Below are 20,337 nucleotides of genomic sequence, written 5' to 3'. Positions count from 1 at the left end.
TAACTCTAAAATCCTCGGCCGATCTATCAATGTCCAAATACACATCCACAAAATGAATAAACTGAATGAAAAAAAAAGGTTTGAACTTACTTGAGAACCAGGTTCTCCTGCTTCTCCTTTTTTTCCTTTGCGTCCTCTTTTTCCCGGTGCTCCTGGTGGTCCAGGTGGTCCTGCAGGTCCTGTGAACAATAGAACAAAATATTTATCATGAAAATTATTATTATACGTAGGTTGTTCTTGAAAAGTTATCAGTTCATTTTTAATAGGCTTTCCTAAATCAGCACAAATGGTCATTTATTTTACTATCGAAATCATTGGATAATTTAAATCCCAAGTCTACGTATAAATGTTATAAGTTTCTACACGTAGAATTATTTATTGGAAGAGGTTTTCGGGAATTTAAACAAGTAAAAAGACATTTTTCATCGCCGTTACAAGCTCGACAATTCCTGTGATTTATATAGAAAGTAAATTGCTTAACTGTTTGCAATACAAAAGCCAAAGACAATTTTGCACGCGAGCGGAAGATGAGCAAACACTAGAGGAAATGATGATGGTTCGTAATACAACAAAACAGTGGATGGGGCAATAATCGCGTTATGTAAATTCTCAGCGAGGGATAATCAAGGATGAAAGTATCTTTTTCCTAATTTTCAGTACAAGGGGAAAAAGTGGGTGTTGTAAACAGTGTCGGGTAAATATAATATTTATTGGTATCACAGTGTGTAAAATCTAAATTCAAATTATTTTGTTTTATTATCAACATTTATTTCGATATTGATTCTCACTTGATTGACAAAATTCATTTATTTCATGAGTAAATCATTTCATATTTCATCATTGGAAGAATAATGAAGAGATTTCTCTCAATTTAATGGAAATAATTTCAAGTTATCGCATCCTATTCCTTTTTTAGTGGACACTGCATTCGTAGAACAAAAACTGAAAAAACTTTATTTTGAAAAGTTCAAAATCTTAAGAGTATAGACAACAAATATGAATCAGGATAATTTTGAACAACTATAGATGTACCATAGTATAAGTATAGTGTACTTAAAACTATCTATTATGAAAATATTAACACAAAAACCACTCATGAAACCGACAATGTCATAGAAACCAACCTTTAACGTTCTTCTAATTATGTCAGCGGGTTTATGTAACCCACATTCCAAACTCACTCGGTATATGACTGGACTGGGTACATACTTAATGAGTTACATGTTAAAAAAAACCTAAACACCCAGTAAACAAAAATTGTCGGCAGCTTAGTGCGAGAGAGGTCGAATTATTAATCTTCGGAAAATTGTGCCGTAGTTCCGAGAATAAATTATAGATACTGTTAATGTTAATGTTAATAAAGAGCCAGTAATACAGGTTGACTGAACAGGACAATACTGGACGACGATTGTCGTCTATTGTTATCAGATCTTCTTTCTCATCAAATAACAACTAAGTGTTTTTTAAAACATGGAAGGTTCGTTAGAATACGAAATGCTCGTAGACTGATAAGAATATTTCTTCATAACATCTCCAGTGTGTTACTTTCAACTCTAAAACTTCGAAGTAATCAACTTCAGAACGACTAGCGTTATTTCAAGAATGAAAGACATCTACATAACATCTCCAATTGGTGTTACCTTCAGCTCTAGACCTTCGAAGAAATGGACTTCAGAACGACTGGCGTTATTTCAGGAATAAACAACATCTTCATAAAAACTCCAGTTGGTGTTACCTTCAACTCTAGAACTCTGAAGAAATGGACTTCAGAACGACTAGCGTTATTTCAGGAATAAACAACATCTTCATAAAAACTCCAGTTTATGTTACCTTCAACTCTAGAACTTTGAAGAAATGGATTTAGGAACGACTAGCGATATTTCAGGAATGAATGACATCTTCAGTAACAAATAATTTCGGTTCTTATGGTTTCAATAACCTCTATTAATCAAAGGTAATATGAATATGCATTAATTCATTGATGGAATATTAGAATCTTGCCTGATTTCTCACTTTGAAATCCTTCAACAAGAAAACAATATACTTGTGTATCTAGACAAACTTTGCACTATTTTTACGAGGCTCAAATGTAGATCATACCTTTGAGTTGATTCGAGAGAAATGTTTAAGAAATCGTGCAGCTTTAATTCACAAGTAAAGTTTGTGAGTATTATTTGAATTATAAAAGATTAGAGTGAATTTTCACACTTACAAATGTGGTTTTTTGCAGATATTGAGTAAATTTAGATATTTGTAAAATTACGGCGCCACTGCCAATTGGGGCTGGCAGCAAAGTATTTAAACAGAGTCATCGGTAAATTAGATGTGAATAATTCAGTTGGGGAAAATGAGTTGTGTGTATATCTCTTCGTAGGTATACATACCATTTTGCTGTGGTGCTGAAGGGTCTTTTTTAGAATTCATTTGTTTAAATCACTTCAATAAACTTTCAATGGGGGAGTTAAAATAAAAGTGGTTCAGCAAACACAATTTTAGTGAATCTTTGATATTTAAATGACTGCAGTGGAAGGCATTCACTCATCGTGATACCAAAAGTTATACCTCAGTTTATTATTACAGATGTATAATTTGTTTGCAAAAAATTAATAAGCTAATCATGAAACTTCACTGCAAATAATAAGTTTTAGTGATATCAACAGAATTACAAATAATACAGTTGAAAAATATTTGAATTAAAAACGTATTTTATTTACTTTTATTATAAAGTTAATACTGTAATTTAGGGGCACGTATATCAAGAAACTGTGGTGAAAAATGGTGTTTAATGTATAATTTTGGTTGGGTTAAACTTTTAAGATACTGTATATCACTGACCGCCAACCCGAAGTCGCGTAAATTGACGTTGACCCCAAGTCTCCAACCACACGAAAAGGAATTTATTGCTGACCCATGTAGCCTCTAGGTTCATTCTGAGAACCGAACAAATACAAAATGTTTGTTTGAACTTCGTGTTTTCTTTGGCAGGATTGTAAATAGTTCTGGTCAGAGGAGAAGCCACGATAAACTTCAGAGTTGTTTTACGTTTTATTATGTGTATTATTGAATTGGATCTATCAATACTCTTGAGGTAATTGGAAATTTAAGATGTCTTATTGTTGTTTTCACTCTATCCGAAATTGTTATAGAAAGCTGGAAATTTTTACAAAAGAAATATAATAAATTTTAATTTAATTCAACTGCTTTATTGTAAACAGTTTAGAGAGAATTGATATCTATTTGGAATTTTTATAATAGAAGATTTTTTTAACAAATAAATCATGGTTTTTTATTATCCTAAAGTTGTTGTACATTTTGTTGTTTGGTGCACAAAAACTTGCTAGCCTCCTGCAGTTATTATATATATATATATATATATATATATATATATATATACCAATAATATAAAATCACAAATTTAACAGAAAACAAAATGCTTTCATAAATTCTGGCTTTTATATATCACACATCTACACGTATTTACACATATCTCGTTATTCCTACTTTTTTACGAGTATAGCTATTGAATGAAGAGACTCTCAGTACCGCACAAGAAAATTACATTTACCAAATCACAACCATCAACGGCTGTATCTACAACTGTAAGCAAATCAGTATAGCTGCAGCCTTAATCGCATCAAAATTGTGAATTCTGAAGAAATAAGTTATAATTCATAATAGTTTATTAAAATAGGTGTATGGAAGTGAACAAACATCGTGAGCACGTGTTTATCAGTAGTTTAAGCGCTCTAAGATAACTGAGGAAACGTACTAAGTGAATCCCGTCGAAGGTGTCCTTCTACGACAATATCGAAATGATCATTGACTTGAATCCATTCGGGAAATTATCATATGTAAAAAGTATGAATTCAATTGTTGCCTACAATCACGTTTAAATAAATTGGAGCAAACTTATTGTATAGGATAATAACATATAATGAAACCGATGCTAAAAAGCTCAAATGCGTGAAACAAATGTTCAAAATTCAATCCAATACTCATTTATGCTCCTTCGTATTCTGGAAAATCAAGACTCTCAGACTCGGCCATACTCGACTCGATGGAAAATATCCAAAGAAGACCCTCCTAAATGTTACAAGTGTGATGTGAAATTGATCATCGAACATATTCTTGTGGATTGTTCAGAATTACCTGAAAGACATTAAACTATATAATAATTTGTAGTGATTATTGAAGTTGAAACAAGACAGGAGCAGTAGTAGCTTATAATATAATTAGCGGTTGAAGCACACATTTCAAAGCAACTATGACTGCATTTTTTTCGATATTCATGAGATTGTCTACTTTTACTGAGATCATGAAGATCAAACTATCAAATAACATTTATACCTTCAATAATCAGGAAAAAACAACTGCAAAAACATTATGAGTTCTTCACCAGGTCAATCCAAGGCTTCATTCCGTATGAGGTGTCAAGATGTTTCTAGCATCCCAGTATTGGACCATCCGTCTAATTAGTTGTATCTTGCGCTGTTAGATTTATGTTTATTAAAGACATTAAAAGGAACAATCTTTGAGTTGAATATGTCCTGAAGAGGATGATTAAAGAATATTCTAGCAGTGTTTTAAACAATTAAGGTTCGCATGTTGGAATAATGGAATATATATTGTAGATGATAATTAATAATAATATCTGGAAGACATCGAAAAACTAAATAAGCTTGTATAAACTTTATTTTGAATTTTATGAATAAGTATTCTTATTTTATATCATATATTTTAAAACTACTAAAATCACTAGACACTGTACACGTTCAACTGATTTATATATTTGTGGAGTGTTTATCTCCTCGTTCAAATTTTGTTTTCCTTGTGCAAACAGGGGGTTGTTTCCTACATTTGCAAATTTCGCTGCGTTTCGTGTATATTGGCCGCCGGCTGTGCAGAGAAGGAACCGCATTGAGAAAACTTACCATAAATGAATTTTCTTAAAAAGTTTATTGATACAGTCATTCAATTTATTTACCACTGTACCATTGTACGCTGCAATATGTAGTGTATAAAAGTCAAAATGCCTGCCTAAAATAAATAAGTTTAACAAGAAAGAAATTGATTATATAGTGAAAGATAAGGTTTTGTAGATTACAGAAAGTGAGACGAAGTAAGAGAGTAATAATGTAAGGAGCCCGGTCCTGTAGTGATATAAAGCATTCATCTCAGCGGTCGTTGTCGTTTTGTATGCACCCTTATTTTATAAAATATATCATCCCGTTGTTATTATTGCATTACAGAGAATCCTTGCGCTCAAGTGCATTGCATATATTTGAACAAAGTTAAACCCGTTTCACCACTTACCATATTTAAACAAATACTCTCATTACCATTTGCTATTGTTTTGTTTTCTTCGAGGTTAAATAAAATGTTTCCCTTTTGTTGTGAAGAAAAGGTCTCAAATATTGCTGCAGTCACGTGGTATTTTTTGGATAGTTCAGGATAGACATTTAAATTAATCGAGAAGCAAAATTATATGAATAAATCCATTAGATAATATACAATAAATTGAAATATTTGACTACGTAATTTCTTTAAAGTTGTTTTTTCACAATTGAATAATTTGAAATTGTCTAAAGTTAACTAATATTGATTGAAATCGATTTGAATTTCGAGAATCGCATTATTGTGGGCCAATTCTCATAGTTCTGAAATTAAGCCTATTTTGATTTCTAGCTAAATTATAAAATAGTTTAGAGAATGATATTTGAAAAAAAACGACTTATAGGAAATAGATTTCCACCTAGTTCATCGAATTTATCACACATTCCTATAAAATTAATTGAACTTTGTTTTTATTAGTAGGGCTGTTTGGCAGAAATTTACAGAACAGTGAAAATTATTGCATTGGAATCAAATCAATGAATTTTTTCATTAATTTTAACACATTAGTTTGGACTAAATCAATATTTAGTATCACTACTACTTACTTACTACATATCTCATTCAAAATATTATCACTAATTCACTTGAGAGAACTTTTTATATGTAAACAATTCTAAAAGTAAGCTCTCGGGATTAAATATTTCTTGTAAAGATCGGGTGTAATTTGTTTTTCTTTGAAAAGTTTTCTAATAAACTTCAGAACTCATTAGACCTTCGCCATAGGCTGTTCTTAGAAACTTTCTCAACTTTTAAACGGTCTCATTGATATTCTAAAAACGTTGTTTAAACACCGAGGTGCCAAAATCTATTGTTGCCGGTAAATCAATAAGGAAATTTTATGATTAAGTAGTGTCTAAATAAGTTTGAAATTTATTGTCGTCTTCTGAAATTAATTTAAGTATAATATAATAAATATTAGTAAGTATTAATATTAATAAGTATTTTTTGTCGTCAATTAAACTACGCAACAAAAAATATTAACTTTTTCCTCGTAGATAAGATTATGTGATTCCTAATTCTTATGGAAAAAATAAATAAGAAAGTTGGAGAAAAATTTTAGTCACGTCACGTTTTAGTGAGAAATACATTTATTGATTAAAAAAATTTAAGTATTAAGCAATAAGCAGTCAGCACTAAAAAACATGAGCTGCTTCACTCTTGTATTAGGAGTGCGTGGTGTCTTCAATTCCTGGTTACTATGTTCCTTGTTAGCGCTTTTCAATTGTAGCGATATCTTGAGCCCTCCATGCTCGTCGACATATTACAACCCAATTTATCATATGCATTGAGCATGTTTTTATGATGTTAGAATACTAAAGAGGTCTGTAGTTATCCAAAAAGTTTTGAGTAACTTTGACAAACGCTATTTAAGCTTTTTTTTCTTTTTCATTTAAGAAGGTAATGAATACCAAATCTCTAATAAATATTTGACGTTGGGTTCAAAAAATACACCTGAGTGTCACTCAAAGAAGGAAATTTTTGTCTATGGCATTTAGAAAATTTTTGATTAGCCCTAATTTGATGTGCAAATGTGGTTACATTATATATATATATATATATATATATATATATATATATATATATATATATATATATATATACGGCCAAGAACGTCAATGTCTTATATATCTTCTAAATGAGCTCTGTGAGCTAAAATTAGTGATGAAAATTTATTTTCATTATGGAGCAGAACAGCCTTATACTTGACTTTGAGGAATCAATAAAGTGTACCATTCATCTGATTTATATTCATAGCCCAGCTTTTTCTTTGGGCAAATTCAAATCACTTATGGGATCATTAAACTCCAATTGGTTAATCGAACGCGGCGAGGGAAGGGATCTGTAAATTCTATTTGAATTTCTTCGTTTTTAGAACTACATAAACTTTCTTCAACATCATAAATTAGAGAAGGCACAGGAACTTCTTTCGATTAAGGGACTCTTTTAGTTACAGAAGACACCTTCACGTATTTTACCGTATGCCTCAATTTCATCGACAATCCTTTGATATTGGTTAAGAAAAAATAACATTCGCTAATGTGTTTCGCGCCATATCACTGGTTTATCAAAAGGCATTGCTGACTATTGTTCATATTGTCCATACAACAGGTCAAATTTCTGAGATAAGCAGATATGTGGCACATAATATTTGTTCCAGTTGCGAATATCCAGGTTAAAATATGCAAGATAGCAGTTCTTAATTACAAGTGTAATAGCCTTTTTCGGCTTTTAAGTGTATATTCACTGCAAATATAAAAAAAGTAGGGAGAATGAACACATTTGCGTGTCATTTTACACGATTCAGCTGTCAACTAAATTTTAACTACTTCCAAATTTAACGGAGAAGTTACAATTTCATAAAATAGATATTGAAACAATTCTAGATGTGAAAGAACTGAGATTTTTTTATTAACTCTTTAGGCGCTACCAATAAAATGATAAATATATTTGTTTCCAGAAACTTTGAATGTTACCTAGTGTTACTTAAGGAATAAATTTATTTATACGTGTCGCAATAACCAAAATGAAAAAAGCATTATGAAGTTTGGTAAATATGAGATATGAACGTGTTTTTAGTCTTTGGTGTTTTTTCAAATTAGAAAATTAAATTTGAGATCAAAATATGATAGTTGCAGAACCAAAAGTAAGAGGTAGTAGTTCATAATTTTCCAAAGATACCTAATATAAAAATTCGACAATATTTTCACTCGTTATCAAGTGTGTCTTATCACAAACAGCTTTTAAATAGTAAAGAGTTTAAAATTGTAAAAATGTTTGAATTATATATTTTATTAACGAGTACCGGAAGAGACTGCAATGGATCAGAAACACCACTTTTGTTTCATAGAATCTTGAATATGGCAGGGAATTTACGAAAATACTCTGGTGCTTGGTAATTACAAAAGTGGGTGTGATTTTTTGTAAATGAGAGTCTTGAGAGGCGGTCGACTGAAGCATTTACCAAATGACAAAATAGAAATGTCTCAAAATGAAACCTTATTTAAGAACGGATTTAAAAAGGAGCTGATAGGATTTAGTCAACTTCTGCCCATGTGGTGCATCATGGCGTGGAGTTCATAGCTCTTATGTGAAGCTTTACCTATGCACGAATCTTTAGTTTCTGCCTCGAAATAAGTGCAAAGGATTTAGACCGAAGTATAAAGAAAAGATAATATTATAAAGGTATAAAGGTTCACTGAATAACTAGGGCCAGAGTATACACTTGGCCTAAGTCTGGGCATATACTGTGCCCATCGTAAAATCTTATATGAGAATATATAACTAATAACATCGATATTATAATTTCAAGTAACAACCATAATAAAAATTCGGTTTAAGAAGTCTCCATCGTTTTCAAATCGAGCACAGATCGAACGCGATGCTGCTACCCTTGCACGCTTTTGGTCAACATTCACACATTTGGGAATACATTTTGCAGCAATTTTTCTCATGTTCAAACTGACGTGAACTATATGATGAACGCGTTCGTATGAAATATTCAATGCTTCAGATATCTGTTTTAGCCCAATTCGACGGTCTGATAAAATCATGTCATGAACTGCATAGATATTTTCGGGGACTGACAGAGAAACTAGCCTTCCAGATGGGTCCTCATCTTCAATGAAAAATTTACCTCTGTTGAAGCTTGCAGTCCAATTTTTCACGGTTGCATACGAAGGACATTGATCGTAAATCTCCTTACCTCTTTTAACCATTTTAAATACAGGTACTTGATGATGGCTGGATACTCCAATTTTTCGATTTTCACAATTTCGGTGGACATCTTTTTTCTTTTAATTTATTGCGTAACTCTAGTTTACTTTTTTGACGTCAAACTTTACACTGACACACTTGTTCGTGGCTATGGTAACCAATATTTTGTTTATGCACTTTTCTAATAGGTATGTTTCGCTAAATTCGCATTCATAACTTTTTTAGTTCACACAATACGCGAAAATAGAAGTGAATGATTGAAATTTAATATTTCATACAAACAAAGATCGTGTGAAATACGAAAAATGAATAAAATTTTCCTATTGCAACTACTTTTCAAATTTATGAGCAAAGAAAATACTCACAGTGCACTCTCTTTAATTGTATTTAATAATAATAATAATATCTTTATATTTCTTAAATAAGTACAGAGATTAGGAGAGGTAATACAGAAAGTAAAAGTTTTCAATAGAATACATATATTCAATCTATTTTTTCTATTCTATTTCTATTTCTATTCTAATCTATTCAACCTATGTTTAAAACTTCGACTTTGTAGAAGTATAAATAAAAATTTAGCTTGGGTCGTATCAGACTTATCAGAGAGTGTGAGTGTAATGATATTAACAGTTCAGAATAAATATCGATTCCAGAAACATTTTAAATAAGTTTTGTAATTATATTTTGTTGAATACAATAGAAGAATGAACATATTAATGACATAACTGGTTTTAAATATGTACACATAAGTAGTTGCTATTCTGAAGATTTTATTGCAGTCATAAAGAGTGCTCTTGTGCGGTCTCAAAAGATATCAATTGCCAGTTTAATTGGGCGTGAGATGCACCACACATGCTCAGGAAAATTACATCTTATATTAAAACATTTTTCTCAGGTCACCGACACACCATTAAAACTTTATTTATGTGATATCCCTGAGAATTTATTCTATAATAAATTTTTGTTAAATTTCAGTTTTAGAATAGATTCGCGTATATAAAGAAAATATTTTAAGTGAGATACCGCTGCAATTTGGTATAAACGCCAACATAACGTCTAGTCCCAACTTATTTCGCATGCTAGAAAGCCCGTGCTCTTTTTGTCATTACCTACGTATGCGACAAAAGTTACATTAACTTTTTTCAACAAGTTCAGTTTTATTGGTGTACAATTAACATTCATGTTGTGGCATTTATTTTGTTTCAATTTATAGAAATGTATAGTACAGTATAGTAGAACGGTCCATGAGTGTTAACGTATTAATTATGTCTGGATACCCTAACATTGAAGAGTTTCGTCACGCTTCTGTCTTCGGCTCTTCATATCCAACTCCTTCAGCTGTTCGAAATAATCAGTTTCTGCGAGAGGTATCGTCTGGAGTACATCTAAGGCATCTCCTCGCAGTGCAATGGTCAATTTCACTGCTTTTTCTTTATTGGACACCACTCTAGCAGCTGCCTGAAATTGCTTAAGGTAATTGGTCCAAGACGTCTTGCCGTCGAACGTTGGGGCATTGACTCATGTAAAACCGCCGGTGTCTTCGGTCTTAGGTAGTGTTTCTGGATTACATGATTTCGTCTAATCGATCTTCTTTTCTTGTACTAGAATATCTTCTGCTCTTGAATTTGCAATTATTTTCTCTAACTCTTTTGTTCTCTATATCCATTGACAGAAATATCTTCTCGTTCATATTGGCCGAAATATCATTTATCATAGTAGAAATATCGTCCTATATTGTTAATGGAGATATCGTGTTCCAAAGTTGAAGTTTCGTCCTCCATATTAGTAATCTTCTCGTCAATTTTGGTCGAAATACCATTTTTCATTTTAGAAATTGACGAGATTAAAGTGACTTGTCTATGAATACATAATATTCTGGATGTAGAGTCGAGTCTTTCTGCTAATTCGCTCGTCTTACCGGACGTTTCCAGCTCGCGATGCTCTAGTTCGGCTTTCAGTTTCGTCACTTTCAGGTCACCAAGTCTCTTCACCATGTTTATGTTACTGTTTATCTACAATACCCCACCCCTGACACCAATATAATATTCTTCGTATTCATTTACACTCTTCTATTCCTAGGGTGAATTAATACACACTATCTTTTACGTTCTTAATTTATTTACACTATACACTACACTAACATATAATAAATCAGTTATCGCTATCAATTAACTTGATAATTTATTTAAATTATTCGATTACTTTTTATTTCGGTCGGTGCACTACGACTATTTATTATAAACTGAAGTAAACTACGCTACAGAAACTCATTATATGTATCCCAAAAGAATTATAATTATATAGTTTATAAAGACAATAGATAAATAGTCCTTTCTAGAAATTATTCGAAATAAACAATGTGAATAAACCGCTTGCTATAAGAACAAAGATCAAACGAATTCCAGATATTTTATCAAGGCAGAGCCTCTGCCGAATTTCAGAATTGGACTATATCCAAGCAGAATTGCTGCAACTCCAGCAGACAGATCTATTTTATAAATCATTTTGAAATGAAATGGAATGATCTGATATATATTCAATGATTTTATCGTATTTCTATGAGTAAAACTGAAAGGAAATACTAGATGTTTATTCCAACATTTATCTTTATTCCAGAGTTCGAATATCTAATTGATGTTTTTTGTTTGTACTTTTGTTACTCAACTGTCCCTCTTGGTCTTCCGTGTCCGTTATTTTTATTCCAAAGATTTTTGTTATAAACAATGTTTTCCAAACTATTTCGATAGTATTCTTTGATGAAACCGAATCTATATATTATAGAAAATTGATAATTATTAGATAATTATTAGAAGAAGAAATGTACAAGGTTTGTCTGAAAAGACAGGAAAAGGAAGACATTGGTTCCCTTCATTTATATTTTTGAATATAATTGTTCAAGCGATGCTCTAAATTTTTCAACCTGTTTATGTATTTAATAACGACCTCGGGTGATGAAAATATATCTCCTGTAAGTGAAATTTTGAGGTAAGGAAATGAGAAAAAGTCGAATTTTAGCCATCGTCGTGTGAGATGGTGCTTTGTTTTTATGGAAAGGTACTTTCTTTTTCAATGCAGTCCCTCTTTTTGGTTTTTCGCACATTTCTTCAAGAAAATTATGTACAATAATCCATAACTATGGATAGCTTACACAGGCATAATTCCTCAGTTTGTATATAGCAAACCCTATATGCCGAGAGCCTTTTCTATCTAACTTTAATCCGACGATTATCCAGTACCATTTATTGAACTTTTTCGATGATATCTCTGGTTGTCGGAGTTTTTGGCCGCCATTCGTCGTCAGAAAAGTTGATACAGTCACTTTGAAACCATTTGCCCAAAATACTACGCTCGCGACTTTCAAAATCAGAATGAAAAACGTGTTGTATCAATTTGACATGTAACATTCATGGTTTACTTTTGATTTATTTTATATTTATTAGAAATTAATGGATATATGAAATCAATGAAAACAGTAAAACATTTTATAGCATCCGTGAAAAAAATAGTTAATATAACGCTTCAAACTGATGTAATCCATTATAACAAAATATATAGCCGACCATGACGTTGCCAAGCGAATGTGACGAATTAAAAAAAAATAAATTTATTGGTTGAATGTAGGCATAAGTATTGATTTATAAATGGAAAATATGAGATAAAAAATCGCTAACTCAATTCAAAATTTCTTATAGTTATAATTAAAATGGATCTGAAAAGTCTAATTACCCTATCACACTAATTTAATGCGGGGTACGCTACCTCAAACTGCGAATGGAAACCAAATTACCCCAATAATTTATCATTAAATGACCAAAACCAGACACTTCTGTCAATTGCAAAATAGTCCGTTCTGTATATTTTGACATTAATTATTCCAGTTTCATAGCACGAATTCTGAATAAATGGATAATTAATGAAATTATAAACTTTGTTATTCTCTAAATATAAGAGGACGCTGTAAAAGTGGTTTAGTGAATGAAATTGCAAAAAACATCGAAGATTTAATTGAGCGCCATCCTATCAAAAATATCATCAAAGTACGTCATTTATTAAATTATGTATAAATTTAAGACAATCTATACAAAACACGAATGGGAAGATCAAAATCGATAAATTAATATAAAGGTGTTTACAAGCAAATTCAACAAAAATACGAAACTCGATAGAAAGCTAATTACTCGTAGTAACGAGATCTTGTTTTGTTTGAAAAAGTGAAAAAACTGGCTGACTGACTGACAACACAAGTTAATGATGTGAAATAAATAGTGTAGTGTTTCGCCGATTTTCTTTATATATTTCGGCGAGGAATCGCAATATTGAGAGAGTGAATTGATTCTATTTTTAGTATCCGGTAGTTAGGAAAATGTAAGGCATGAATAACCTCGAATAAGGTTCTAATTTATGGAGAACTTTTATATAGACGTGTGTAATTGTCGACGCATCAAAGCCCATACCATAATTTGACAATCATATACTATAGTTCATTCCAAGATGCATTATCCCAAAAAATTTATTAGTTATATATCTATACTAAAATTCTTTTTGTGTTGGATCCTGACCTGCGAGCAATCCATTCTTAGATACTGCCAATATAAGTGAAGATTCAGTCTTACTAATACCGTTTATGTCCATACAAACATAACTTCTATCCCAAGCTGTCTAAATGACCTCCAAGCCCACTATGTGATTCGTAACATCGAATCAAACAACTCCGCTGCAAAGAAACGATTCTAGCCTCCTGGCTCCTCAATATGCGTCCACTTGATTCAATGCTTAAGATAAAACTCCTCTATCACCCATCCGGCTGATAACAACAACATATGATGACCTCTCAGAAATCTATCTCAATTTCCTTGACAACTCTCCTATATCCATAACATAAAATCTTCTTTCATCAATTCGTCGATCGTTGGTGTTGCAGGCTTTCTGCGGTTTCCCTGTACCATGGTGAGCCGTTTCACTAGCCAAATGGCCGACGATAGCCGGAGCTGTACCCACTCGCCACCCATTTGAATATTTCAAAAATAAAAAAAAAATATAAAATTTCCAAAAGCAAGAAACAAAAAAATCCTCAAACCGAGAAGAACCCTTTTTACTTACTAGAGCTCCCTCTTCCTTTTCTTCGCTTACCCACCCCCTCCCGGCAGAGGAGCAACTCCTATATCAGGGCAACACCAATAAACTTTCCTCCTATAACAAATTTCACTTATACTACCTAAGAGTTTTCCCACGAATCTCTCTCTCTTTGTCTTGTGTTGAAATTTTATATGCATATTCAGTAGGTCTCAGAATTCGCCAGCATCTATTTTTCATACCCCTAAATATTGAATGTGGTCCACCTCTAATTTTTTTTGTTTTTCAGATGGAATTTTTCGTTTTTATTTTTTTTATACAGTATTCAGAAATGCATACAACCCTAAATTTTTACCCTTCTACGACTCCTATGTTTCCATCGTGATTTTTACTTCGTTTTTATTTTATCCAGAGTTCCGCTATGGGGTTGCAAGAAGGCAATCGAATAAAATAGTACGATAAATACTTATTCGGAATTTATAATATCAATATTGTTTTTTTCTCAATTTAAATTGATGTTTTACCCTCGCCGGTCGACAACTGATCAAATGAATCTATTAGTTACCCCACCAGGTGTCTATTGTTCTGACCTCTCAGTAGGGAAAAGAACAACGCCTGTCTTGCACACTATATAGTTTTCGGCCATTTGCTTTTTGTTTTATTTGTAGCAGTGACTGTAATACGTATTTTCATTTTCCTGCACAACTCTCATATTAATTTTAATCTCATCGTAAAGTTATCATTAATTTCCAGTGCAATAATCATTTATTGAAAATTTATCAATAACTGAAGACAGTTTCTACTCTCATGTAAATAAACACGCCAGCAACGGCCATTATCGTATCTGTACATATTGTACTTATCATTACTTGCAAATAGTTTTGAATCAAAACAAAAACGAGTACGTCTATTGTGAAAGGTCGGTGAAATAATAAAAAAACGAATACAATATTAAGTCACTGTTTTGCACCAATAAGTATTTTAACTTATTTATAGGTATATATACAGTCAGCAATGCCAGCAAGACGCAAAGGGACCAATTTGAGTCGTCTAGCAATCAAATCTAAAGTCATGCAAGATATAAAATCACGAAGGTCAGACAAACAAACCCAACAAAACAATATGATATACGTGTTAGCACGGGGCACTTACGTGAATCAAAATCGCAAGAGTCTCGAGATGAACGAAATCAACAGACACAATTTGAACTAAAAGATTCGTAGTCAACAGACGTAGATGATTTGACCAACAACGCCAACAAATTCTTCGAGGATTTACATCAGATTTATTCATTCAACTAACATTTCAGTATGAGCATGATCTTGAGTATTATTTTGATGTTAGATAGCTATCAAGAATTTTAAATTGAAATATATTTAATATTTTAATAAAGAATACTTTATTAACCTAAATAAAGCATACTTCCGTTGACTACAACGCCTGTAGTTATAAGTATATCCCTACAAACTTATAGCAAGTAATAATAATAATAATAATAATAATAATAATAATAATAATAATAATAATAATAATAATAATAATAATAATAATAATAATAATAGTAAAAGTCATTCATTTTATTATTATCTCGAGTTTACATAGCCTAACATCGAGATTATTTTTTTTGTAAATATTTTTTTGCTCTATTTTTAAGGTTTTCTTTTCTATCAACATCGATATATTTTTGTTCTAAGTGATTACAATGTACTACACATTTCAACTGAATCACATTAATATAGAAATATAAAAATGTCCATAATAATAATATGGTATATTTAAGAAAAACAATGATATTGACCTGATTTTGATACTGGCATCATCATGTTGGATCAACAATTTCTATGTATGAATTACTCTAATCGTATTATGTATGGGATTCCAAGTACAAATTGTTAGAGATTACCAATTACCCATTCAAGAATTTCAACGTCAGAATTTATAAACATACAATTAACCTACAATCAAGTATATTAAAATTGCCTTGAACATATTTATATTCGTCAGTCGAAACAAAGTTTATATACACTCTAAAAACTATAGTTTATTGAATTTTTGACAAGCAACGGCAAGTCTTCTACGAGTTATTATTCCAACAATTAATATCAATAGAAATTGATAGATTTCCTCAATGTTATATTATTTTCAATGGATTGATTATCTCCTCTCTATATATTTTTACGAGAGATAAGAAACGGCTGCGTTTACAAGTCTGGAAAGAGAAAAAAATATCTTCGTAGACCAAAATAAAACCCACAGAGTAAAAACGCCGGATCCGTACGTCAAGATTGGAATTATCTGATTATCTGATGATGAAAGCGTAAAGAAAAACAACTTAAACTGTGAACTTCTTAATATATATTTTTTTGACGTCAATCCACTTCCACGTGCACAAATACAAACTGGCTACCACTGAGCAGGTGCTGGAACGATTTCACTTTTGGAAAATAATTTTTAATATTATATAATAATAAAAAACGATAAACAACAGGACGATTGAAAAAAATATTTCACTCATCTGAAGATCTAAGTTATCATTGTGTGGAAATTAAGCGATGAGGCTTATTTTTTCAGTCGACTTGCAATTGAATGTTGCTTTCCTCAAAGTAATGTTTTGAGAAACCACGCAGCCTTGCAGATTGTCCTTTCACTCGTCATAGCAGCTGGAGCTCGTAGGTCTCAACTGTCTCAACCTAACCTAACCAACTCTTTTTCAATTTAGTTCAGCGTTCGGGGGACGTCAGGTGGGTAAGTAAGTTATCAGAAGAATATTTTGATATTTTATCATAAGCGCATGGATATAACAAGAAAAAGGCGGTGAAAGTGTTGATTTACTATTTGATTTTGGTGCACACTTCTTGCTGGACAAATCATTGGCTATTGAAAAAACAAATCAGCGTGTATTTGAAGCTTACAAGAATATTTTGTACACCATTCCATATTCTGGTACAAAATCATGGTTTCTCTCTTTCCTGATGTTCTTTTATATCTGTAAAAGGTTTCGTGCATATCTGTCCCATCTCCAATTCATTAGACAAAATGAGACGAACGATTGTGTGACTTAAATTTAAATATTCCCCGCTAATAGTTTCGAATTTTGTCGAAATTATTATTGATTTTTATAGTTGTCACAATTACCTTCGATTCTCGTCTCTCTGAAAGTGCCTTAAAAATGAAGAAACCTCGAATATTGACAAAATAATATTTCCGTGGGCTGCTGAAGTTTTGGAAAAGTCTTTATTCAACGGTTCTGGAGAGTGAACCAAAATATCTCGAAATTAATGTTACTTCCTTCGTAGTTTTTCACTCATATTGAATTTTGCATTTATCAAAAATGTATAACAAAACCATTAGAAAGCAGTAGTTAAATGAAAGAAAGAAGAAAAAGAGACAAAAAAATTATTTAAAAAGATTTAATTCGAGCCACTTATCTAAATAAAGATTCATAAGAGAAGAAAGCTTAAGAATTTAATATTCAAGATTAATTAAAATAAGTGGTAATAAAAAAACTCCAGTATCAGCATGATAATTGGAAATATTTCACGTTTTTTGGCAATCAAAATATGCATTTTCAGTGAAAAGAATAAGAGTATCAATTCAGTTTCCACAAATAATAATTTTCACACGAATATCCAAAAATTACAAATGTATATGAGTTGGATCAATTACTCACTAATCGGCAACGTTGTAATCAACAAATCATACCTGAGGCTCAGCATTATTTTATTAATGGGATTTCATAATAAAGTTATCTCCTGTTTTATATTCATTAACTTATCTCACAAGTGTCTGTGTTTTAAAATTAATTTCATGCATAACTGATTTCCCATTATATTAATGTGTGGTCTCTACTTGTAACGAGGGAGGGTGATCACTTTTTATACCAGTAAATTACATATTATCATTTTTATGGGAAAAAAATGTTAAACGATTGTATACAGTTTAAGTCGCAAGGGTGATTGTTAGAATATATTATTTCACGTTTTGTTTTAGATGTAATATTTACATACATAACGTTAATTCGTAACTGAACCAAAGTTCACGTTAATCAAATCCATTTCTATCCATTTTAATCATTCAGAGAAAGCCGCATTTGTTTCCAAAGCTTTCTGAGTTTATGAGGTTAGTTTTCTCTACCATAGCGTTTATTTTATTTTACCAGCAAATCCGTTGAAATGAGTGGATTTTACTTTACGAACAAATCTCGTTCTCTGCATTGATGTTGACGTGGCGTCACATTACTGAAAAGGGGCTGAACGCTGAAGGGCCTCTCGAAATTTGTCAGTGTAATTGGACGAACGAATGTGCCCTTATTGATCGCGGAAATGCGATAACTACACTTTGAAAGTGTAGTTGTACAAGGTCATCAATCTTTCGGTTGCTCTCGTAGAGTATTCAGTTGATGATCACAAGGATTGAAAAAAGGAGGAAATCACTGTCTAAAGCTAATTAATGATACGGAAATGGAAATTTACTGTTTGGTTTACAATTACGAACATTTTCAGCAACAGAATTGGAGGACTAAATTTACAGTGCCTCTCAGAATGTGTAAGTAATATGGTTTGAAAATATGGGATTTATTGTTAAATTATTCTGTTTATTTAAATAAATTAGTCGAAATAAATTTTCACTCTCAATCAATCTATTTTGATTTGAAATTTAGTTGAGTTTTCGTTTACTTCTTTGCTGTTGATGGTAAAATACACGAGCCAATGAAAAATTTGTAGAAAATCAAATATCACGTGAATTATTTCACTTAAACAGTATATTATATTATAAGGATTAGAAGTGCATATTTTTTTACGAGCAATGCAAAATTGCCAGAAAAATATTGCAACCTGACAAAGAAAGTACAAGTACCTGTTCAGATGTTTCCTCGAATGTTTCATCAACAGTTACGGAGAATATTTTGAGTCGTTCTAACATTGTTTGAATTGTTCGAAAATTGTTAGTGAAAATTTCAGTGGTGCTTTGAATTTTTGCAATAATTGTTCCAATTGTACATTCAATATCACTGTAAATAACAAATAAATACCTATATAGTTGCCTAATTAGTTTGTTTTACTAAGTTTGTAAGAGACAATTTTCAATTAGATAGCTCAAATGCAATTACCTTTAGTCCTAGGTTTAAAAGTAGCGTTTTTAATCCTAGAACTGAAAATGTTGATAAGCAACGAGCAACTTTTTGTACGGTAAGGGAATTGATGGCTTTTGCACCTGAAAATAGTACAAAAATGTCAACATTTTTTGATGGTTGGAGAAAAATAATATTTTCATACATTATTATAATAATTGATGCTGAATAAATCGAACGAAAATATAGATTATTGGATCAAATATACAGATTAAAAACGGGATAAAAACTTCCTGAAGGTTGAATAGGCGTATTATTAGATCCTGAATTAGGTTGCAAGTAAGACGAATGAACAATGTAGGAAGGCTTAAAAAATATTTGTTTGGGAAGTAGAAGTCACGGTACGATGTGATCTCTTGATTAAACCATATAGAAACGAATAGCTCTTTTTTTAAATATATGTTTTTTTTATTTATTTAAATAATTTTCATTTATCCACAATGTTGCTTACTTAATCACTTCATTTATCTATACATAACAAAATGAAAATTCCTAATTTGCTGTAAACGAATAAAAAAGCCTTCTAAGGAATTGATTATATGAAAAACGACCACAACATACTGTGAATAAATTATAGAAATAATTGTGGCAGTGTAAAAAACATAATATAAATGGTTCTTCTGAAAGCTGGAACATCCGCATCCGCCAAACTTTATTTTCTGTTAACATAATAGAACAGGACCAGCTTTATGGTCTACGTCACTAGACGAGTTCGTAACAATAAGTGATTGGCGTTAGAAGAATTGCGAATATAATAGCTTATAGCATAAGAAAAACTATGTCATTAAGGAGGTGGAGGAAGAAAATTAGGAATTTGATTTATTTTTATAGCATGTAGACGATAATTTTCTGATAAAAAGCCAATGTGTACAGACCATGTCTAAGAATCGTACATACAAAGGCTAAAAACCGGTTCAACTTGGTTGTTATTACGAGGATAGTCCCAGAAGTACCTAGCCTAAGCTAGAGACGGTGGTAATTGCTTGAAAAATACAACTGTATTAGAAAGTCCACAATCTATATGG

At 31.5% G+C, this 20,337-nt stretch overlaps 1 protein-coding gene across 3 annotated transcripts in view; it reads right to left on the bottom strand.

Moving 5' to 3' along the window:
- LOC130441553 (collagen alpha chain CG42342-like) overlaps positions 1-20,337 on the bottom strand; it is a 426,499-nt gene that overhangs the window by 79,445 nt on the left and 326,717 nt on the right. For all 3 annotated transcript variants that reach the window (XM_056775282.1, XM_056775280.1, XM_056775281.1), the window contains exon 2: positions 91-179. In XM_056775282.1, coding sequence (XP_056631260.1) covers positions 91-179 — 89 coding nt within the window. The remainder of the gene's footprint in view (positions 1-90; positions 180-20,337) is intronic.

This window comes from Diorhabda sublineata, chromosome 3 (genome assembly GCF_026230105.1).
Source record: "Diorhabda sublineata isolate icDioSubl1.1 chromosome 3, icDioSubl1.1, whole genome shotgun sequence".
NCBI classification, from domain to species: domain Eukaryota; kingdom Metazoa; phylum Arthropoda; class Insecta; order Coleoptera; family Chrysomelidae; genus Diorhabda; species Diorhabda sublineata.
This window is presented reverse-complemented; position numbering and strand designations above follow the sequence as displayed.